The sequence below is a fragment of the Lissotriton vulgaris genome, chromosome 10, assembly GCF_964263255.1.
Source record: "Lissotriton vulgaris chromosome 10, aLisVul1.2, whole genome shotgun sequence".
Taxonomy (NCBI): domain Eukaryota; kingdom Metazoa; phylum Chordata; class Amphibia; order Caudata; family Salamandridae; genus Lissotriton; species Lissotriton vulgaris.
Genome location: NC_141698.1, coordinates 5500434 through 5524280, shown reverse-complemented (window position 1 = coordinate 5524280; position 23847 = coordinate 5500434). Strand labels below are relative to the sequence as shown.

Sequence of the window (23847 nt, the reverse complement as noted above, 5' to 3'; positions counted from 1 at the left end):
ACTAGTTACCTTTGCATCACTGGTTACATGTGCCCCATTGCTTACCTTTGCACCAGTGGTTTCCTTTGCACCAGTGCTTACCTTTACACTAGTGGTTACCGCTGCATCAGTGGTTACCTTCGCACCAGTGGTTACCTTTGCACCAGTGCTTACCTTTGCACCAGTGCTTACCTTTGCATCAGTGCTTACCTTTGCACCAGGCTTACCTTTACACCAGGCTTACCTTTACACCAGTGGTTACGTGTGCATCAGTGGTTTCCTTTGCATCAGTGGTTACATTTGCACCAGTGCTTACCGCTGCATCAGTGGTTACGTTTGCACCAGTGCTTACCTTTGCACCAGTGCTTACCTTTGCATCAGTGCTTACCTTTGCACCAGGCTTACCTTTACACAAGTGGTTACGCTTGCATCAGTGGTTTCCTTTGCATCAGTGTCTACATCTGCACCAATGCTTACCTTTGCACCAGTGATTACCTTTGAATCAGTGGTTACCTTTACACCAGTGGTTAACTTTGCATCAGTGGTTACCTTTGCACCAGTGCTTACCTTTGCAACAGTGCTTACTTTTGCATCAGTGGTTACTTTTGCATCAGTGGTTACCTTTGCATCAGTGGTTACCTTTGCACCAGTGCTTACCTTTGCACCAGTGCTTACCTTTGCACCAGTGATTACCTGTGCATCAGTGGTTACCTTTGCATCAGTGGTTATCTTTGAACCAGTACTTACCTTTGCACTAGTGCCTACCTTTGCACCAGTGGTTACCTGTGCATCAGTGGTTACCTTTGCATCTGTGGTTCCCTTTGCACCAGTTGTTACCTTTGCATCAGTGGTTACCTTTGGCCAGCACTTACCTTTGCACCATTGCTTACCTTTGCACCAGTGGTTACCTTTGCACCAGTGGTTACCTGTGCATCAGTGGTTACCTTTGCACCAGTGGTTACCTGTGCATCTGTGGTTACCCTTGCACCAGTGGTTATCTTTGCATTAGTGGTTAATTTTGCATCAGTGGTTACCTTTGTACCAGTGCTTACCTTTTCACCAGTGGTTACCTTTGCATCAGTTATTTCCTTTGCATCAGTGGTTACCTTTGCACCAGTGGTTTCCTTTGCATCAGTGGTTACCTTTGTGCCAGTGCTTACCTTTGCACCAGTGCTTACCTTTGCACCAGTGCTTACCTGTGCATCAGTTGTTACCTTTGCACCAGTGGTTTCCTTTGCATCAGAGGTTTCCTTTGCATCAGTGGTTACCTTTGCACCAGTGCTTACCTTTGCACCAGTGCTTACCTTTGCACCAGAGCTTACCTTTGCATCAGTGGTTACCTTTGCACCAGTGCTTACCTTTGCACCAGTGCTTACCTTTGCACCAGAGCTTACCTTTGCATCAGTGGTTACCTTTGCACCAGTGCTTACCTTTGCACCAGAGCTTACCTTTGCATCAGTGGTTACCTTTGCACCAGAGCTTACCTTTGCACCAGTGCTTACCTTTGCACCAGTGATTACCTGTGCATCAGTGGTTACCTGTGCATCAGTGGTTACCTTTGCAACAGTGCTTACCTTTGCAACAGTCCTTACCTTTGCATCAGTGGTTACATTTGCACCAGTGCTTACCTTTGCACCAGTGCTTACCTTTGCACCAGTGATTACCTGTGCATCAGTGGTTACCTTTGCATCAGTGGTTACCTTTGCACCCGTGCTTACCTTTGCACTAGTGCCTTCCTTTGCACCAGTGTTTACCTGTGCATCAGTGGTTACCTTTGCATCAGTGGTTACCTTTGGCCAGCGCTTACGTTTGCACCATTGCTTACCTTTGCACCAGTGGTACCTTTACACCAGTGGTTACCTGTGCATCAGTGGTTACCTTTGCACCAGTGGTTACCTGTGCATCAGTGATTACCCTTGCACCAGTGGTTATCTTTGCATTAGTGGTTACCTTTGCACCAGTGGTTACATTTGCACCAGTGCTTACATTTGCACCAGTAGTTAAGTCTGCGTCAGTGGTTACGTGTGCATCTGTGGTTCCCTTTACACTAGTGGTTACATTCGCACCAGGGGTTACCTTTGCATCAGTGGTTACCTTTGCACTAGTGATTACCTTTTCACCAGTGGTTACCTTTTCACCAGTGGTAACCTTGCACTAGTGGTTACCTCTGCACCAGTGGTTACTTTTGCACCAGTAGTTACCTTTGCACTAGCGATTATCTTTGCACCAGTGGTTATCTTTGCACCAGTGGTTATATCTGCATGAGTGGTTACCTTTGCACTAGTGCTTACATTTCCACCAGTGCTTACCTTTTCAGTAGTGGTTACCTTTTCACCAGTGCTTGCCTTTGCACCAGTGCTTACCTTTGCATCAGTGGTTACCTGTGCATCTGTGGTTACCTTTGCACCAGTGGTTATATCTGCATGAGTGGTTACCTTTGCACTAGTGCTTACATTTCCACCAGTGCTTACCTTTTCAGTAGTGGTTACCTTTTCACCAGTGCTTACCTTTGCACCAGTGCTTACCTTTGCATCAGTGGTTATCATTGCACCAGCGGTTACCTTTGCACCAGTGGTTATCTTTGCACCAGCGTTTACCTTTTCAGTAGCGGTTACCTTTCCACTAGTGGCTACTTTTGCACCAATGGTTACCTTTGCACAAGAGCACGGCAGACATTGCCTCACCTTGCTCTCATTGACACTCTTGATCTCTTGCAGGTACCCGGAGCCAGTGATGTTGCACCAAGCTTGCTGCTGTGCTTGTTTCCAGACCACCCCCTGGGGCGCCATGCCAAAGGACCGCCCCTGACACCACCATCTCCCATGACACCTTGGTGGAAGCGCGTGCGGGAGAGCCGGCTCGCACGAGGTCCAGCCGGAGAGCTGGGGGTGACCCTTGGTGGTGGAGCTGACCGGGGCCAGTTTCCCTACCTGGCCACCGTGCCCGGCGGACCTCAGCTGCACGGGGCAGTGCACAAGGGGGACCTGCTGCTGGAGGTGAATGGTGCCCCGGTGTTTGGGCTGACGCTGGGTGACACACGGGGCGTCCTGCGGAGCTGCACAGACCCCGTCAGGCTTCGCACCGTTGCACCAGGTAAGTCTTCATGGAGAAGCCCCCTGTGCACTGTAACCTGTACCATACAGGTGCGTGCAACACCCTATACAAGCGGCCAGTGCTATACTGGTCTGCATCAAACCCCTGGACGGAGCACTGAAACTTTCCAAGCACTCACCCCAAGACACAGATCTGGGTTGAATCCATCATCGTTCTTTAGCTCACTCCACCACTCCAGTTCAGACATGGCCATATGCAAATCAGCCTTGACCCTGTGCCTCATGGGAACAGTCCAGCCCGAACTGCCAAGCCAGGTCTACTATAGTGGTAGGAGTCACACCCTGTATCTCCGGCCTGTACTGCACTGGTCACTCCATACAGACTCCCGTCAGTGTCATTTATTATAGGCTCCCGTCAGTGTCACTTCATACAGGCTCCGTCAGTGTCATTTCATACAGGCTCTTGTCAGTGTCACACCATACAGGCTCCCGTCAGTGTCACTTCATACAGGCTCCGTCAGTGTCATTTCATACAGGCTCTTGTCAGTGTCACACCATACAGGCTCCCGTCAGTGTCACTTCATACAGGCTCCTGTCAGTGTCACACCATACAGGCTCCCGTCAGTGTCACTTCATACAGGCCCCTGTCATTGTCACTTCATACAGGCTCCCATCAGTGTCACTTCATACAGGCTCCTGTCAGTGTCACTTCATACAGGCTCCCATCAGTGTCACTTCATACAGGCTCCCGTCAGTGTCACTTCATACAGGCTCCCGTCAGTGTCACTTCATACAGGCTCCCGTCAGTGTCACTTCGTACAGGCTCCCGTCAGTGTCACTTCGTACAGGCTCCCGTCAGTGTCATTCCATACAGGCTCCCGTCAGTGTCACTTAATACAGGCTCCCGTCAGTGTAACTTCATACAGGCTCCCGTCAGTGTCACTTCGTACAGGCTCCCGTCAGTGTTACTTCGTACAGGCTCCCGTCAGTGTCTCTTCATACAGGCTCCCATCACGACACATATTCAGTACCCAAACCCATACGGCTAGGACTTCCCACAAGTATGGCCATGCCAGGGTATCAAAGGCCTTTTCTATATCCAGCGATACCAAGGCGGCTGCAAAGGCAGAAGCCCGTCTTTCATGCATCACACAAGATAATCGCCTGAGGTTCATGTGCGAACCAACAGCCGTATCATGGCCGACTGGCCCATGACCATCACACCATCAGGTGCTCTGAGAAAAGTTATTGGAGGACGGCGCTCCCTCTTAAGCAACCGTGTGAGCATGCGCCCGATCTATCTCCTTCTCTATCTAGTCGTTGGCGATAGCCCTTGCGGACGTGGCAGTCGAGTCTATCCCAGATCACCACCACAGCTCTGTGTGCCTGTGTCAGTGTTACCTCATCCCCCTCACATCCCTGCACTCATCGCTGCAGTCCAGGAAGCTGTAATTCCTTCTCTCCCAGTTCCGGCTCCAACTTTTTCCTGATGTGATATGTTTTTCCCATGCTCGCTCCTCTAATGACTACCTTCAGCGCCTCCCATTCGATCCCGCGCGTGCTCGCTATAGCTTAGTTGGTCTCAAAGAAACTTCCCAGTACTTCCCGCATATCCATGGCATAACCAGGATCTCCTAGCGACTGAGGCCTGAGTCACCACAAAGGTACAGCAGTGCGCTACCCCCACACTCCAAGAGTAAGGGAGCACGGCCAGAAAGGAACAGCATCTGAGAAGAGACGTTCACGATGTCTAGAACTCCCTCACCAGCAATAAGGAGTCTATCCAGTCTACTGCGAGTGCCACGTGTTGGAGAGTGACAGGAATATTCCTGCGCAGTGGGGTGAAGCTCCCGCCACACATCAACCAGCAGCAGCCGGTGCATAACCCTCCTCGGTCCAGCTCCGTGTCGCAGTGGGTTCCAAGTAGGTCATCAAACACACGTAAGGTAGTAGAACATCCCCCAAAGCACTAAACAATACACCATCATCAACATTCGGTGCATATACATTCATCAGACACACCTCAAGACCATCTAGGAAACCATGTGACAGCATATAACGCCCTTCAGCATCCGCAATTATCCCTTCAACTGGAAGGGGACTCCCGGTGCCACCCAAATGGACACGCCTCTAGCATATGACAAATCGGTAGCGGATAAAGTTGCCCTCGCCATTTTTTACCAAGGGCTTCCGCCTCCATGAGGTGCATCTCCTGAAGGAAGGCAATACTAACCCTCAACCCTCTCCGGTAGGTGTGTGTCCGGTACAGCTTAGCAAAGGAAGTGAGCCCCCGTACATTCCAAGACTGCATTCGTATTGCTTCAACCATTACACATCAACTCGGCACGTATTCACTCTCCCCCCTCGGGCACCCTCCACCCCGCCCGCCAATCCCACCCATCCCCCACATTTCCTTAACCTCTTGGCTGCTAATGACAAGGGTAACTCGTCATGCACTTTTCATTGATTTCAATGGAAATTAAATGAGCAGTAAAATATTGCCTTAGCAGTAAAGGTGTTAAAATGTATCGCAGCAATAAACGACATAAGACACTGTGTCTGAAGTTCTGAACTAGGACAGTACCCCTGGCGACACCACCTTGCCACTCGAATGTTGGAGTCTAGCGGGACCTGTCATGGATGTTACCGCATGAAAAGAAAGAATTCTAAGGAATCAGTAACTTGAAGGGAGAAATCCCCCCCCCACCCCCACCCCCCCCCCAGTCGCTGTCCCCCTCCTGTGTCCCAGTGTCCCACCCTCCCAGGCTACAAGCGTGTGTGCTCAACAGGTAATCAATATAAACAACTGACCAATTGGTCAACAATAACAAACACTGAAAACAATGATAAACTAATCATAAGAAAGAAACAAGCATTTGCAATGCAATAGGTCTTGCATTCACATGAGTTTAAGCTATTGGTGCTGTAAGTGACAATGCCTTTTATTCATGTCTTAAGAAGCAAAACATAAATAAAAGGCATTGTCATTTACAATGCCAAAAGCTCAAACTCGAGAAAATGTGAGACCTATTGCATTGCAAATGCAAGTTTTACCTAGCCATGTTGCAAGGTGCAGAACCATATGTGGCCAAAAGTGGTCCCAGGGGACCTCTTTTGGGCACTTATGGTACTGCACCCTGTAGAAGGTATGATAAATCCACCCCACCCATATTGCATTGTATGGAAGACAGTACTAAGGGTACATTCAAACAGTTATGTCCATATATAAAATTAGTAGATTTGAAATGTGGCAAAAGAATTATTATATTAATTCTGGATTATGTTCTACTTTGTGTGAAGCTGATGAAAAGAAATTAATAGGTCTCATATAAATGTGAGGTGTGCTAGTGAGTAAAGTAACCACTGCCAGCCTTACAAAGGACATAGCTGCTGTTCTGAAAAGCCACCATTAACAAAGGACCGGAGCCAATTAAAAAATAGGCAGAACGTTTAGTTTTGTTATTATTTGCAATAACATTTTTATGTTTACTTTGCACTATCCCCAATGGTATAAAAAAGCAAATGTAAAAAGCATTGTCATTTTCAAAACCAACAGCTCTAACTTTAACACATTCAAGACCGGTTGCATTGGAAATGCAATCGGTCTGGCATTCGTTGAAGTTGGAGTTATTGGGATTATAAATGACAATCTAGACATGTTACTGGGTGCAGTACCATATGTGGCCAAAAGGAGTCCCAGGGAACATCTTTTGGGCACTTATGGTTCTGCACTTGTAGATATGGTAAATCCTCACTACCCATAATGCATTGCATGCAAGACAGTACCACAAGTACATTCAACTAGCTAGTCCATATATAAAATTAGTAGCTTTGAAATGTGACAAAAGAAATATTATATTAATTCCGGATTAGGTTCTACTCTGTGTGGAGTTGATAAAGGGAAATTTACAGACGATCTCATATAAATGTGAGATGTTCTTGTGAGTGAAGTAACCACTGCAAACCTATCTAAGGACCAAGTGTGTGCCCTGCCTAAATTCTTACAAGAACATAGTCACTTGAGGCTGTAATTAAGACCTAGGGAATAACAACACATGTAACGGGGGTGCCCTCATGGAAGGTTACAAGAAGAGACAAGGCGGTACTAAGGAGGAACTATTAAGCCTATTGACCAATGAAAAGCCACCATTTACAGGGGACAGGAGTCAATTAAAAAGATGGGAGGGAAGTGGACGAATCTTTCTGCTCATATCCTGAATACAGCATGTCTCGCAGAGACAGCACAAGCGCTGCCTAGGCAAGACCTAAAAAGGGGCTAAAGTGAGGAATTGCTGCAGTGAAGCATGTCCGAGCCCCTTCAATAGTTGAGGCCCCGTGCATCCATCCCAGTGACATCAATTACAAAAAGAAGGCTCTAGCGGCATTGTGCAAGTAAGTAATGGACCCATATCTAATCTAATACAGTTACATTTCGTGGGTGAGAATGCCCCAAATAGTCACATTCAAGCCATTGCTGGAGTGAGCACCCCACCTGAGGCAGGGTATATATCTTACCGATTGTCGGTGGTGCGGGCCATCACCCACAACACCCAAAGCCACTTCGTCTTCACACCCCTCAGACCTCTGCGATGTCCAAAGGTGTACCCTCAGCCTCAGCTGCACTCTCACGTGTGCTCAGTCTGTCTATCGTCACTCTCACTGGTGCTCAGTCTGTCTTCACTCTCACAGGTGCTCAGTCTGTCTATCTTCACTCTCACAGGTGCTCAGTCTGTCTTCACTCTCACAGGTGCTCAGTCTGTCTATCTTCACTCTCACAGGTGCTCAGTCTGTCTTCACTCTCACAGGTGCTTAGTCTGTCTTCACTCTCACAGGTGCTCAGTCTGTCTTCGCTCTCACAGGTGCTTAGTCTGTCTTCACTCTCACAGGTGCTCAGTCTGTCTATCTTCACTCTCACAGGTGCTCAGTCTGTCTTCACTCTCACAGGTGCTCAGTCTGTCTATCTTCACTCTCACAGGTGCTCAGTCTGTCTTCACTCTCACAGGTGCTCAGTCTGTCTTCACTCTCACAGGTGCTCAGTCTGTCTATCTTCACTCTCACAGGTGCTCAGTCTGTCTTCACTCTCACAGGTGCTTAGTCTGTCTTCACTCTCACAGGTGCTCAGTCTGTCTTCACTCTCACAGGTGCTTAGTCTGTCTTCACTCTCACAGGTGCTCAGTCTGTCTTCACTCTCACAGGTGCTCAGTCTGTCTATCCTCACTCTCACAGGTGCTCAGTCTGTCTTCATTCTCACAGGTGCTTAGTCTGTCTTCACTCTCACAGGTGATCAGTCTGCCTGTCTTCACTGTCATAGGTGCTCTGTCTTCACTCTCACAGGTGCTGACCTGTCACGAGACCTCAGTGAATTTCTACAGAAAGGTTGCTCATGTGACTCTCGGGACAGCGACCTGCAGAGGATCGTGAGGGAGAACCTGTACCTGCGGGCCGTACCATGTGAGTAAATGGGGTACTAGAGATGGATGTATCTGGGGACCGTACCATGTGAGTAAATGGGGAGGTAGAGATGGGTGTACCACAGGTGGTACCATGTGAGTAAATATGGGGGGCTAGAGAAGGGTGTACCTGTGGGCCATACCATGTGAGTAAATGGGGGGCGGCTAGAGATGGGTGTACTGCAAGCCGTACCATGTGAGTAAATGGGGAGGTAGAGATGGGTGTACCGCAGGCCATACCATGTGACTAAATAAAGGGCTAGAGAAGGGTGTAACTGTGGGACATACCATGTGGATAAATGGGGGGCCAGAGATGGATGTACCGCAGGGTATACCATGTGAGTAAATGGGGAGGTAGAGATGGGTGTACCTCAGGCCGTACCATGTGGGTAAATGGGGGCTAGAGATGGGTGTACTGCAGCCTGTACCATGTGAATAAATGAGGACGAGAGATGGATGTATCGCAGGTTGTACCATGTGAGTAAATGGGGGGGGCAAGAGATGGGTGTACCACAGGCCTTACCATGTGAGTAAATGGGAGCTAGAGATGGGTGTATCGCAGGTTGTACCGTGCGAGTAAATGGGAGCTAGAGATGGGTGTATCGCAGGTTGTACCGTGCGAGTAAATGGGAGCTAGAGATGGGTGTGCTGCAGGCTGCACTATGTGAGTGGGAGCTAGAGATGGGTGTACCGCAGGCCATACCATGTGATTAAATGAGGACGAGAGGTGGACGTGCTGCAGACTGTACCATGTGAGGAAATGGGGAGGGGGCAAGTTGAGTGGGTACCGCAGGCTGTGATGGAATAAAAACATGTCTAGCTTACGCAATAAGAATTTTCAATTCTAATAAGGGCACGGAGGTGAGAATCATGCTTCACCCTCTTTACTACATAAAATAAACAGCTGCCAATCACAACACTATAAATAAAAACTACATATCCCATGAACCTCCAGTCCATAATCATATGCTCCAATCACCAGTACCGCTCCCTCCATTTTGTACCCTCTTTCTTTGTGAACTGAGCTGCATTGTGAGGGTAAGACCAGCCCTTTGGAGTCCAACAATGTTCAAACCAGGAAGAAGTTTCCTCCAATCCTCTGAAGGAAGCGATCAAAACAACTGCGACTTCCTGGGAGCCTGCGGAACTGTCGACGAGGAACGAATCAGTCTTCATGCAGGACAGGAACGTCTGCTCGAGAATCCTGATGGAACATCAGTCGGTTTCACGTGCGTTTCATGTGAGATCAGAAAATAGAAGCCATAAAATCTATCTCAACAACTAATGTACACAAAGAGATATCACATACCGGGCAGGAGTCCAATATACAAATGCAAAAAGCAACATTAGAAATGCACTTATTCCTTATATATAGGAGCCGAATAGAGTGCAGCAGGGTGCGATAATCCCTGCCTCCGTGTCCTTAATAGAATTGAACATTCTTATTGCGTAAGATAGACATTTTTGTATTCTATCTCAGGACTGGAGCCTTCGATTATTCTTGTTTAAAGCTGTGCTACCACCACTGACGCCACGGTCACAATCGATTTATAGTAAAAGTACTTAAATGTTAATTCAGAGGACCCGTCCCTGCCTTCAAAATATCCTCTCAGCTCAAGCCTGAGGTGAAAGATTTTGAGGCCATAGCTCCTCGGGCCGAGCGCTTGCCAAAAATGGAAGTGTCGATACCAGCTTCTGATAACAGCCGATTCATCCATCTTGCTAAAGTAGCGGCTGCTACGGCCTGAAAGGTTTTTGCCAGGCAATGAGCACATGCCCACCGGGGTCAACCCTACATTTGTTAGTGGCAGCTTCATATGCTTAGGGCACGGGTACTCTCAAACATTTTCCCGGGGGCCGCAAAGTTTGGTCTATGGTGTGTCTGAGGGCTGCACTGATGCCAGCAGGGGGTGTAAAGAGGGTGTAGGGGAAGCAAAGCATGTACATCTAGGGACTGTCTTTAGAAATGAAGGTGTTCCTAAAGTTAAGGGCCTAGTTACATCCTTTCCTTAACTTCAAATTACCTTTAAACACATTTTTGTTGTATATTTAACATCTTTTTAATGTTAGTGCTGAGTCGAGTAAATGGCAGCCCAGTGCTTCTGCTGCCCCGGGGGCCACATATAAAGGTTAGGAGGGCCTCATGTGGCCCCCGGGCCGTACTTTGAGTATCACTGCTTTAAGGCACTGTGCTGGCACAACTTAGCTATGTCGGGGGGAATGAAGGATACAACCTCATCCTGGTACCATTTGAGTGAAGGGTAAGGCAGGGTGTGAGTCCCTGGTCTTACATTTGCCTGACTGACCTGTACCCCTTCTAGATTGAAGCTACCCATGGTGAAATACACCCCTCCATGTTCTGCCCCTCCCCCCCTCCCCACGCTCAAAATGATTGCGCCTTGGGATGGCCATAGCTCCTGGGCACAAATCACCGCCTGATCCCTCAACTATGCCCAATGATCCCTCTACTTTGCCTTCTGTACCCTCTACTGTGCCTTCTGTCCCCTCTACTGTGTCTTCTGACCCCTCTACTGTGCCTTCTGACCCCTCTACTGTGCCTTCTGTCCCCTCTACTGTGCCTTCTGTCCCCTCTACTGTGTCTTCTGACCCCTCTACTGTGCCTTCTGTCCCTCTACTGTGTCTTCTGTCCCCTCTACTGTGCCTTCTGACCCCCTCTACTGTGCCTTCTGACCCCCTCTACTGTGCCTTCTGTCCCCTCTACTGTGTCTTCTGACCCCTCTACTGTGCCTTCTGACCCCTCTACTGTGCCTTCGTCCCCTCTACTGTGCCTTCTGTCCCCTCTACTGTGCCTTCTGTCCCCTCTACTGTGCCTTCTGTCCCCTCTACTGTGTCTTCTGACCCCTCTACTGTGCCTTCTGTCCCCTCTACTGTGCCTTCTGTCCCCTCTACTGTGCCTTCTGTCCCCTCTACTGTGTCTTCTGACCCCTCTACTGTGCCTTCTGTCCCCTCTACTGTGTCTTCTGACCCCTCTACTGTGCCTTCTGTCCCCTCTACTGTGCCTTCTGTCCCCTCTACAGTGCCTTCTGCCCCCTCTACTGTGCCTTCTGTCCCCTCTACTGTGCCTTCTGGCCCCTCTACTGTGCCTTCTGGCCCCTCTACTGTGCCTTCTGTCCTCTCTTCTGTGCCTTCTGTCCCCTCTACTGTGTCCTCTGACCCCAAACCTTGCCTTCCTACCTGCCAGGTCTCTGTCATATGACCCTTGACGGTGTCTTGCACCCCCTTTACTATGCCTTTTGACCCCTTCAGTGTGCTGTATGAACCATCGACAATGCCTTTTGACCCCTTTACCGTGCGCTCTGACCCCTAACCTGTGCCTTCTGACCCCCTCTATTGTGTCATCTGACCCCTCACCTGTGCCCTCTATCCCCTCTTCTGTGCTCTCTGACCCCTCACCTGCGCCCTCTATCCTCTCTACTGTGCCCTCTGACCCCGACTTTGCCTTTTGACCTACCTTGTCTCTGTTGTATGACCCTCTGACTATTCCTTCTGACCCCTGACTGCGCCCCATGTTCCCTCTACTATGCCCTGTGACCCCTTGAGCTTACTTTCTGACCCTCAGGCTATGCCTTGTGAACCCTCTGCTGCTGGCTCTGACCCTTCACCTGTGCCCTCCGAACCCCTATACTGTACTCGTTGACCCCTCACCTGTAACCTCTATCCCCTCTTCTGAGCCTCTGACCCCTCTCCTGCCCTCTGACCCCTCTACTGTGCCCTCTGACCCATCACCTTTGCCGTCTATCCCCTTTACTGTGCCCTTTATCCCCTCTACTGTGCCCTCTGACCCCTCTACAGTTCCCTCTGCACCCTCACCTTTGCCCTCTATCCCATTTACTCCTTTACTGTGCCTTCTGAATCCCTCACCTGTGCCCTTCTACCCCTCACTTGTGCCCTCTGACCCCTCACCTGTGCCCTCTATCCCCTTTACTGTGTCCTCTGAATCCCTCACCTGTGCCCTTCTACCACTCACTTGTGCCCTCTGACCCCTCACTTGTGCCCTATGACCCCTCACCTGTGCCCTCTATCCCCTTTACTGTGTCCTCTGAATCCCTCACCTGTGCCCTTCTACCACTCACTTGTGCCCTCTGACCCCTCACATGTGCCCTTTGACCCCTCATCTGTGCCCTCTATCCCCTTTACTGTGTCCTCTGAATCCCTCACCTGTCCCCTTCTACCCCTCACTTGTGCCCTCTGACCCCTCATCTGTGCCCTCTATCCCCTTTACTGTGTCCTCTGAATCCCTCACCTGTGCCCTTCTGCACCTCACTTGTGCCCTCTGACCCCTCACTTGTGCCCTCTGACCCCTCATCTGTGCCTTCTGACCCTTTAACTCTGTACTCCATCCCCTTTACTCTGCCCTCTGATCCCTCACATGTGCCCTCTGACCGCCTCTACTCTGCCCTATGACCCCCTGGCTTTGCCCTCTGACCTGCCTTGTCTCCGTGCAGGCACCACGAGAGAGCCCCACGAGGGAGAGAGTCCTGGCGTGGATTACAAGTTCATCAGCACCCAGGACTTCCTGACCCTGCAGCGAGCCGGGCTCCTGCTGGAGAGTGGCACCCATAAAGGTGAGTCGTGGGACTGGGCACCAGGGTGGCATGGGGGCAGTGGCCCTTCTCTCGTGCACTGTCCATCACTGGGGTCAGTAAAGGAGGTGGTCTGTCAGGGGTACGGAGCAGTGCTCTTCAGGGCGATGGGGGGTCGGTGCCCGTCTGGCAGATCCTGGACTGTGAGTGTAAACATTCAGGACAAAGGGTCAACCTTGAGGGGCAACTCCGAGGAGCTCAGACAGCAATGTAATAAGAATACTAGGGTTCCTTTCTTTGGTGTGTATAATACATAGCAGACTCTGCCCTCTGGCGTTCCCCATGGGGTGCAGGAGAGGGGTACCCTGCGGAGGGATACCAGGCTGTAGGGTACCAGGCGGAGGGGTACCAGGTGGTAGGGGTACCGGGCTGTGGGGTACCAGGTGGAGGGATACCAGACGGAGGGGTACCAGGCTGTGGGGTACCAGGCTGTGGGTTACCAGGCGGAGGGGTACCAGGCTGTGGGGTACCAGACGGAGGGGCACCAGGCGGAGGGGTACCAGGCTGTGGGGTACCAGGTGGTAGGGGTACCAGGATGTGGGGTACCAGGCTGCGGGGGTACCAGGCTGTGGGGTACCAGGTGGTAGGGGTACCAGGCTGTGGGGTACCTTGAGCACGCAAACAGCATTCGCAAACAGGAAAAAAGCATCGCGAACGGGCGGAACAAGCAATTCTGCATGTTCACGGAACTCTGCATGCTTTGCATTTTTTACTGTTTCACGGAGCTTTGCGTAGCGCGACCACGCCAATTCTCCCACCCCTATAATAAAGTCAAAACGCCAAACAACAAAAATCCCAAACCAAATTAGAAACACAGAGTAAAATTTAATAAACAAAATGAAACCAAAATGACTGAACTCCAGTAAGTTTATCTGGAGTCATGAATCTTTACAGTTTTCAGTAGAAATAGCAGCAAAAACCACAAAGAGCCAATTATAGTTCCGGGTGTTTGGATAAAATATTGAATTTGAAATATTCAAACTGAAAAATATTGGAACAAAAATATAATGGTATACAATATTGAATATCAAGAATATCAATTTTTCAGGTAAGTAATATTGTTTTTAGGAATGTTGTTTTTAATATTATTTTCAGTAATATAGTTGTACGAATATTTATTTTAAATACTTTAATGAGTTTCAATAATGGGTTGGTCTGCTACCCTGAGCTATTGCCAGTGGTTAGACTTATTGCACGCAGCCTCCCATCACCTTTTGTGTGTTTCATGTACCGCTCTAAGTGGCATAGGTGTGCCCGGACGTGGGTTCTGTGCTCAATGTGTCACTGAAATCAAGCTATACCTGGCTGATAAGCCCATAACTAGGGCAGAACCGGTCCTGGGTTGCTTGCGTTCATCTTCTGGGAGGACCTGGCTTGGCAGTTCGGGCTGGACTGTTCCAATGAGGAGCAGGGTCAAGATTGATTTGCATGGGGGGAGGAGCCAAGCCAGCAACCGCGATGGCCGCCTGACTCCTCGGCTCCGCCGACCCGCCTGCTTTCTTCCCGAAGCGCACCGGATCCTGATGCCTATCCTGCTTGGAAGTGGGCGCTTCGGAACCGCGCTGGTCTCCCCACTCGGATGATGTGCTCCCCGTAGACTGGCTCGCAGTGGCACCGGAGCTCCGTCCTCGTCCCGTCCCTCCGTGGCGTGTGAGGGTCCGGGTCTTTGTTCCCCAGCGCGGCTGCCCCTGGACTCGACAACAACGACAGCCTGCAGCGGGAGGGATCGGCGGCTGGCGAGATACTGTTGCAATACTTGCTACAGTTTGCCGACCGACCCTCCGCGCCTCCATACCTCCGTGTTCGCTTTGAAAATTGTAGCGGGCGCCACATTGTATCCTTCGCCCGGCTCGAGATCGGCGCTGGGCGAGTCCCCGTTCCTTGGCGCTGCGGTAGACGCCATCTTCTTGGAGACATTGTATCTCAGCTCGCAGCTTCTGGAGACCTGCATGGGTCGCTTTCTATTATGTGAGCAGTTTCTGGCAAAATCGGGACAGCTGGGGTTTGCCTTGTAGCGTTGACCCGTTCTAACTGCGCCACTTCATAGCATCATCAGCTTCATCATCGGGATGGACTCCGGTGGACGCCCCAGCGGACGACAACATGGCGACGCCCTCCGGGGACGTGACTCTGCTGCCGAGAAACCCATTTTGCCTGCTGAGGTTTTACATGCCCTATGCGACCTGAGATCACTCATTAGAGCGAGCGCCCGGGACCTGAGTGACCGTCTGGATGCTGTACTGCCTGGAGAGCCTTCGGACGTTACCGCTGCCTGCTACCCCTCGCCAGCCCTGCTGCACCCGGTGATCGGTGGTGATGTCCTGAGCGCCCTGCCATGTGTAGCGACGCGGAACCCCCCGATGAATCGGCTGTCGAGCCCCCCACCCTGGATGTGCTGATGCTTGTGGCAGTGGAACCTGCCCTTTGGCTGGAGATTTCTTGTGGGTCGACCTGCCCTGTGCCCACCTTGGGGCCCCCCGGGGTGCCCCCCTGTTCTGCCGGAGGATTGTTGCGTTGGCCATGGCTGGTCGGCCTTCAAGTACTGTTGCTGGGTTTCTATCCTGATTGGATAGCTTCTGACTGTTTGGCACTACGTGGGACAAATTTCTTTGTGGGGTTTTTGACTCGGCGGTGGTCCCTACATCTGCGCTTCTCGCCCAAGATGGCCGCCGCCCGCCCGGACTTCACTGATGGGCTAGATCGACGGGGACAAGGCTGACATTGTCTCTATGGTTTCCGGATGGTCGGATGCTGTTATGGCTGACGGAACACTAGCATAGTTGGACTGATGTATGCTGCTACACTTTGCTCGCTCGCCTTTTCCAAGATGTCTACCATGAGGCCGGACCATGCCGCTGCTTCACATCGCAGGGGTCAGGGCTGAGGTTGTCTCCTGTTATGCACGGTCTGTCTCTGCTAGCACTGCTGGATACTGATGGACTGCCGGGGATAGTGAATATGGGTATTGTATTGGTCGCGGGGCCCGGGATCGGGCGGCTGGAGATATGTGATGGTGGTCTTGGGAATTTCTGCTGGTCCTCGATGATTTCTTAAGGGTAATGGATGCATTGACGGGTGGGGACTATGATGTGACTGTTCTATGTCTGATTTATCCGTTTACTTGATATGTTTCTCCCCACCTGCACTTCTGATTGCTACTACTCTTAAGTAGATGGTATTTTGAGTGAGGGATGTTTATAGGACCGGTGGTGACCGAGATTACGTTGAATCTGGCTCCTCCCTGCCTTCTCTGAGAGTTGGAGGGTGGGATGGCTTTTCTCACTCTCTATACTCTCTTTCCCACTTGGGGGTTTCTTGGGGCGACAGGCATGCCTATGGGGTGGGGGTGGGCCGTGGCCTTCCGCTGGTATGCAGGGTGGGGGGATGGGATGTGTTTTATGTTTTCTCTTTGTTTCTATGGCCCTCTTTCTTTTTCTTCTCTTCTTCTGTTTTCCTTTTCTCTCTCTTCGCTTCCTTTGGGGTCGGGGTTCAGTCTTATTACGGAGCTTATTGTATCCTCTCAGCATGTGACATAGCGGTTGATCCTGGTTCTTATATGGTGGTCATTTGTTTTCTGTCACATGCCTTCCTCTAACACGCCTCCTTCCGGATGCTCCTCAAATGATAATAACTATCCTGGTCAGTGATTGGCTTCTACTCGTTTTGTAGTTTTAGATTCGCACTCGACAAAATTATAAAATTAAACCTTTTTATATCCTTATGCTATTGTTCCATGTTACGTACAATACTCTTTGCTCATGGACAGCTCTAATGGCGTTCTGTTCCGTTGATTCTGCTTTATCCTTTTCCTATATGTCATAGCGGCCGGCCCTGAGGGGTTGTAGGCAGACGCTGTGTATTGTGCATTTTACAAATAAAGGTTTAAAAAAAAAAAAAAAAAAAAAAAGATTGATTTGCATATGGCTGGGCCTGAAATGAGGTGGCATGGTGTTTCTAATAACAATGGATTAGAACGCGACCCAAATAATTACCAGTGGCTGAGATTAATTCATGAATTCCATCCATCACTTTTTGTATATATTAGTGTGTCACTCTAAGTGGGACAGGTATGCCCAGACGTGGGTCCTATGCTCACTGTGCCACTGGATTCAAGCTAGCCTGGCTGATAAGCCCATAACTAGGGTAAAACGGGGCCTGGGTTGCTTGTGTTCGCTTCAGGGAGGGCCTGGCCTGGCAGTACCATCCATATTTCTTTTGTATACTTTAGTGCATTTTAAATAATATGACCCCTGCCTTGTGGGTTACAAGGTTTACAGAGTGGCGGTGTACCAATGCTTAAAAGGGAGGTCTTTACCTGTCAAAAAGGGTTATTTTCAAGAGTGGGTGGCAAACTCCGCTCTGCCAGCTGAGTATGCCGAGTTTTGCCAACTCCGCGCTCCACTGGGAACGTGGAGTTCAGCAAAAACTTTGATTCCGCTGCATGGCGGAGTCTGCCCCTGCCACCCACCCCTAGCGAGGCCACACGGCTTACCTGGTGCATTCTCCGCCATGCCCAGGCTGCCCTCCTCCTCTTGGCTGTCTCTTCTTCTCTCCTCGTCCGTGCAAAACCCCTACGCTGTACGTCTTGGGAGGACTGCGCATGCGTGCATCTTTAATGGGGAGCACTTACACTCTACTCCTGGTGAGCAGGGGTAAAGTGCACACAGTTCTAACGCCAGCTAACATAATGGGTCCAGCAGAAGGGGGAACATCCTGGGTGACGACGTCGAAATGGCAGATTTCATACACAGGCCGCCCCAGCCAAGAACCAGGGTAGAATAATCAGTTCTTAGAGGCATCTCCTGCACGTCAGACGTGGCCACACCAGGGTCAGTCTTGGGCCTGCTGTCCTCTCAGAGCAGGTAACCCCTGACCCTCTGTCCTCCCGTTATTGATGGCATACGCCTCCTGCCCCCTTACATTTCATCTGGGCTTCTGTAGCCTCCATTTAGGGACAGTACCCCCAGAGATATGTGTTTTTGGGGCACCTCGGGGGATTGCCCCTCCCAGCTCTCTTTTCACTAGTGGGAGCTCTTTGCCAAGAAACCAGCCAATAGGCAATTGGGGACTGACAATATCCTTCCTCTGTGCAACTGCCTTGTGAGAAGTTGGCCTGGCATATGCTGTCCACTATTCTAGCGGGCACCTTGCACCAGTCCAAATGACCCTTATTGATGGTAGGTTTAGACAACCTTTATTGAAAGCTATCCTAGTGGTAGCTGTGGAGAACAGCCTTCAGGCTCAGTCTTGAAGGAATGTAAAGCAGCTTGTTTTACTAGTCTATAACTCATGAATGATCAAATGAAAGTACACCACACAAGGTAAATATATATATATATAAAATATATGTATTTATTCTAAACACATCCCTCTAGTCTCTTTATGAGGCTAGAGGCAAAAGTACAATACAAGGACTTAAATAGCACACAGTAATCTAGCACAGTATTCGTTTTGCTCTAGGGGCCTCACAAACCATATACTAAGAAAGTGGTATAAGTACTGCTGTAAGCATAGAGACAAGGCCTAGGGCCTGTAGAACTGCTGGGGCAACCAGGAATCACCCAAGGTAGGGACGCAAGAGACCCACGGGGGACGCGTTCAGTGTCTAAACACAGCCGCGAATCACCATTGACTTCTATTGCCGAAAGTTAAAGTTACAAAGTTAAAGATTTAGGACACTTAGGAGTGGAATGCGAGGGAACCCCTTCAGTACTAGACACTTCGAGAGTCAAGACCCATGGGAGTACCGAAGTACTCGTGTTACCTCACCCAGGGAAGCCGGGTGCATAGATGTCTTTTCTGTCGGGTTTCGTCATCGATTCCTATGGAGAAGCTGCAAAGAAGTGCTGCAGGCGACCAGGAGAAGAGTGTCCGGATGGGCCCAAGGGTGAATCGGAGATCCGAAGAACATGAAAGCAGAGGGGACAGAGTCTGGGTCACTAGCCAGTGACCAGGATGGTGACAAGAAGATGCCAGATGAAGTTGGGTGCTTTCAAGTGATGCAGGTGAAGCTTGACTCTTCAGCCACGAGGTCCAGGAGGTGTCGACGACAACCAGGAGTTGGATTCGAGCTGTCCCACAAAGGTTGTCAAGTGCTGCAGCGTCGGTATCGGGATTGGACCCAACAAGCCTTGGCAACAGCAACCCATGCAAGATTACAAGATTAGCTTAGTTGCAGATCAGCATGATCTGAGGGACTCACCCTTTGGCGGGGAGTCAGGGCACATCTGGAGCAACCAGGGAAGCCCTAGAAACAAAGGATTGTCCTTTGTGGGGACTATGGATCGCCAAGGAGCCTCGGGGGGGGTGGTTACACCTCCTCCCCTTTGTCCACTTTCGCACCAGCAACCGGTTTGAACTGGGAAATACATGGGACACCTTGTGTTCCCCAGGCAGTGTCTGAAAAGCACTCACTAAATGCACCCCACCCTGCCCAAATACACTAAAGCCTGTCTGGGGAGGTGCTGGCACCTCCCTGGACAGGAAACCTATTGTCCAGGCTTCCCCTGCGGGAGTTTCATCCAGCAGCAGGAGTTCAGACTCGTGTCTGTGGCAGCAGAATCCATTTTGTGATGCTGAGGCTCTTTTAAACATTTTGTTTTTAATTTCAAATACCTTTATTTGTACCACAGAGGAGACACAGCCAAAGCGCCTACAACTAAGCATGGGCGAATTTTGCGAATCTCGCGTTCGCGAATTTTGCGGATTTGCGTACTCGCAATCCGCAAAATCCGCGAATTCTCGCGAATTTGCAGATTTTTTTTTGTGTTCGCGCGGGTTTCTGCCAGTTCGCGAGGGTTTTGTACAATTTCGCAAACACGAACTTACCTGTCGGGTCGCAAGTTTTGCGAACTTGTTGTTTCTACGTGTCCAGCCTGTTTGGGACACTCTTCTTCACCACTGCCACTCTCTGACTACTCATGCCACCCTCTGGCCCACCCATGCCACCCTCTGTTTCATCACAGCACCCTCTGGTTGTCCAGTGTACATTATTGTGGCAAAGCAAAGCACACCTTCCCTGCCTCAAGTGACCTGAATTAATTTGGGGCTGATTAATGTGTGACAGAATATTTTTTTCGCTGGCACCTGCTTCCTTAGTGCTTCCTGATTAGTGATCTTTTGCACTTGCTAAGTGCTTTCATTGTTGCAAAATTAGTTACAACACCTGCCCTGCCCCAACTGACAATAATGAATTAGGGGCTGATTAATGTGTCACTGGATTTGAACTTCCAGCCTGGCTCCTGCTTGTCTCCCTTAGCTGTAATTCAGGACCTTTGTAGCATATGTGTAACTATTCTGAGGGTCAGAGCAGGGTCACATAATAGTTGCAAGTAGGCAACTGAACTCTGGAGGGGCCCCTCAGGAAGCACTACAGGAAATGGCTACTAATGATGAGCTTGAACTTTTGAACCTGGTAAGTAGTTTCAGTTTTGCTAAGATCGTATTTCTGCAATTTAACGCTTATTCGCGGGGCGCGAAGTTGAACTGGGAAGCCGCAAACTCACGCGAACAGTGCGAGCAAGCCATAAAATCCGCTGCTTGCGGATTTGCGGATTTTGCGGGAAATTCACGAATCTCGCGGATTGCGAATTTACCGAAAATCCGCAAAATCCGCGAGCGGAACGGATTTTCCGCCCATACTTACCTACAACCCTGGGGCCGGCAGCGTGCAACAGCGAGTTAGCTAATCACTTCAGAAGTAACAAAGTCCATAAGCCGACAACCCTGGGGTCCGGCGGCATATCGTATATAGATGCATGTGATTCAGGCAACATCAACATTGTATAAACTGTGATCACAATATTTCAAATATAGGATCCAGCTCCGTGTAGTCCTGTTTACACTGTGGTTCCCACTGTCAAGACTACTCAACTTTGAAACAAGTAACTTCTAGGTTATGTGAGAACTATCATTGATATTAACAAAACCCCCCTCCCCCCGTTACACACACACAATGTCATGGGTTGGCTATACAACATCAAACATTCTTCGGAAGTCCGTGCACATACAATCCTCAGTTCACCTCCTGCAGATGAGCATCGAGCACACCGCTATTGTCGCCCCTCGGGAACTGGTCGCCCCCCAGGGCACAACAAGGCCCTGTGTTAGGTAATGTGGTGGATTTGAAACTTATGCACACCCCGCCAATCAGACACGCTCCCTCATCCCCACCAGCGCATGAAGGTACATGGTTCGGGTGCGTAGTCACCCCTCATCAGTGTCTACTCTGCCGTGCTGTCAGCTGCAGCTACTGAGTCCCTCCGGCTACACCTTCCGAGTCAGAATCCCCCCCCCCCTGAGCAGCGCCATTTAAGTATGATTGATACAATCCCCCAAAACATTTTGGGGCGACTTGTAGGGGGTAGGAATTCACTGTAGTTTTCAGTTTGAGTGCAGCAATAAAGCATATCTTGTGCCCAGCGGGCAGCAGTGGGCAGTGGCCCTCTTATCCATCAGAGTGCCACCACTCGTCGCGCCATTAGCACCCCCATGTCTGCCAGCCTCCGGATTGCCACCGGGAGGCCACTAGAATGTCCTATGAGCGGCAATGCAGGATCGGGAGTCAGCTCAATCTCAAGAATCTTACTCATTCCGGAAAAAATCCTGTCCCAATATGCCTGTACCCCAGGGCAGCTCCACGCTAAGTGGAGAAACTCAGCGATTGGCGCACAACATCTCTCACATGTCGCAGATGGGCGCAGTCCGTATCTATGTAGCCTCTCAGGGGTATAGTATACCCTTTGGAGAAATTTGAAATGTATCAATCTATGTTTCCCGTTTAAGGAAATCTTCCTAGTGTTAACACAACAATAGTGCCACATGGCGTCATCTATTGTAATCGATAAGTCTCTCTGCCAATCCACTCTGGCCTTCATGAGCTAGTGCTCCTCGTGAGACATTGCAAGCTTGTACAAATTTGTCAATAATTTACGGGGAGATTCCGTTTTTATTACATAGGTAAGCTCCGGAACTTCCGGTGGTTCCGCTAGGTCAGGCCCTAATAATTCTAGGAAGGCACTGCGCACTCTATGGAATTGGAAACGGAGCAACAGTGTGAGATCCCTTCTATCGCCTGCTACTTGCTCCCAGGTTTTAACCATGCTGTCCTTGAAAAAGTCGCCCGCCAGGTGAATGCCGAGTTACTGCAGAGCCCGGACCACTCCTTTTTCACCGATGGGGTGCAGCCACACTGTCCAGTCCACTGGCATAAGTGGTGAATATAGCAGTACACTCCCCTGCCTCAGCAGCAGAGTGTGCCACGCATGCTTAGTAGCTGTGATTGAATCAAGAATCCCAGTCCTGCGGTCCATTGGCTGGAACACGGTGACCGGTAGAGTAAGTGGCTCTACAAACAGTTTTTCCATGCGTACGAGTGGGATGCGCTGTTCACCATGCACCCAAGTGTGCAAGTGTGATGCCTGCGCCACTCGATAGTAGAGTTCTAGATTGGGGCTCCAAGGCCTCCCATACTGTACGGCAGTGTGAGGGTCGTCCATTCGACTCTGGGCTGCTTACCAGCCAGGCAAGGTTGATCATAAGCTGGGTCAATCGTTGGAAAAAGGCCTTAGACAGCACAATCGGGATGGCACTGAAGAGGAACAGGAGTCTAGGTAAGACAACCATTTTCATTATGGTAATGCGCCCCAGGAGGGAGAGAGGGATCTTGCTCCAAGTTGCCACATCATCCTCCAGTTTACTGATCGCTACTCCGTAGTTTTCCCTAAGCAGAAGCTCTGGGTCTGTGTGGAGACGTACACCTAAATATCTAATAGGGTCCTTGGTCCATTTTAGCGGGTATTCCATGTCAAATTTCTGAGTCACCAGAGTTAGGGGAAGGCCAGAGATTTAGTCCAGTTTACTTTCAAGCCCGAAAGGGCGCCGAAGTGGACTACCTCCCTGAGCATCGGCGAGAGGTTATTTTTGGGGTCATGAACATACAACAGGGTGTCGTCTGCATACATAGAGATGACTGTGTTATATGTGGACAAGCGAATACCTTCGTTACCGTGATATTCCCTTAGTGCGCAAGCCAGCGGCTCCGTCGTCAAGGCATACAACAGTGGGGAGAGTAGGCAGCCCTGTCGTGTCCCTCTGCCAATAGCAAAGGGTTCCGTAACTAGGCTGCCGATTCGCACCCTGGCCGAGGGCTTGTTGAAGAGAGCCCCTATCATTTGGAGAAACACCTCGCCCAGTCCCAAACTCTGCAGAACCTGCCTCAGAAAAACCCATTCTACCAAATCATATGCCTCCTCCATGTCGAGGAAGACAGCGATGGCCTTCGTATCCTGTTTGACATGCTGCATCATGCCCACTACCGTGCGGATATTGTAGGTTAAGTTCCTACTGGGGATAAAGCCCGCCTGCTCCAGCGTCACCAGGCTGGGGGCCAAGAGTGCCAGACGGGTCGTTAGCACCTTAGCGTAAAGCTTAGTGTCAACATTTATCAATGATAGCGGCCTATATGAGCTGCACTCGTCATGTTCCTTTCCAGGCTTAAGTATCGTAACTAGCAATGCTTCCCGCATGGACTGTGGCATGCTACCCTCCACACAGATGCCGTCAAACCGTGCAGACAGATGGGGATAAGTTGCTCCTTAAAGGCTTTATAGAATTCCACCGTAAGGCCATCTACTCCCGGGGCGCTGCCAGCTCGCATGGACGCCAGGGCCTCTATTATTTCCTCCTTACCTATGGGGAGCATTAGGAAGTCCCTGTGGGTGTTAGAGAGCATAGGCAGGTCAATGTGCTCCAAGTACTCCA

The 23847-nt window shown here is 50.2% G+C and overlaps 1 protein-coding gene across 3 annotated transcripts in view; it reads left to right on the top strand.

Moving 5' to 3' along the window:
* LOC147684291 (membrane-associated guanylate kinase, WW and PDZ domain-containing protein 1-like) overlaps positions 1 to 23847 on the top strand; it is a 257214-nt gene that overhangs the window by 5017 nt on the left and 228350 nt on the right. For all 3 annotated transcript variants that reach the window (XR_015300632.1, XM_086940160.1, XM_086940161.1), the window contains exons 2-4: positions 2697 to 3072; positions 8367 to 8483; positions 12949 to 13068. Coding sequence is in view for 2 of the 3 variants with exons in the window: in XM_086940160.1 (XP_086796286.1) it covers positions 2802 to 3072; positions 8367 to 8483; positions 12949 to 13068 (508 nt within the window). In the remaining variant the exon portion in view is untranslated. The remainder of the gene's footprint in view (positions 1 to 2696; positions 3073 to 8366; positions 8484 to 12948; positions 13069 to 23847) is intronic.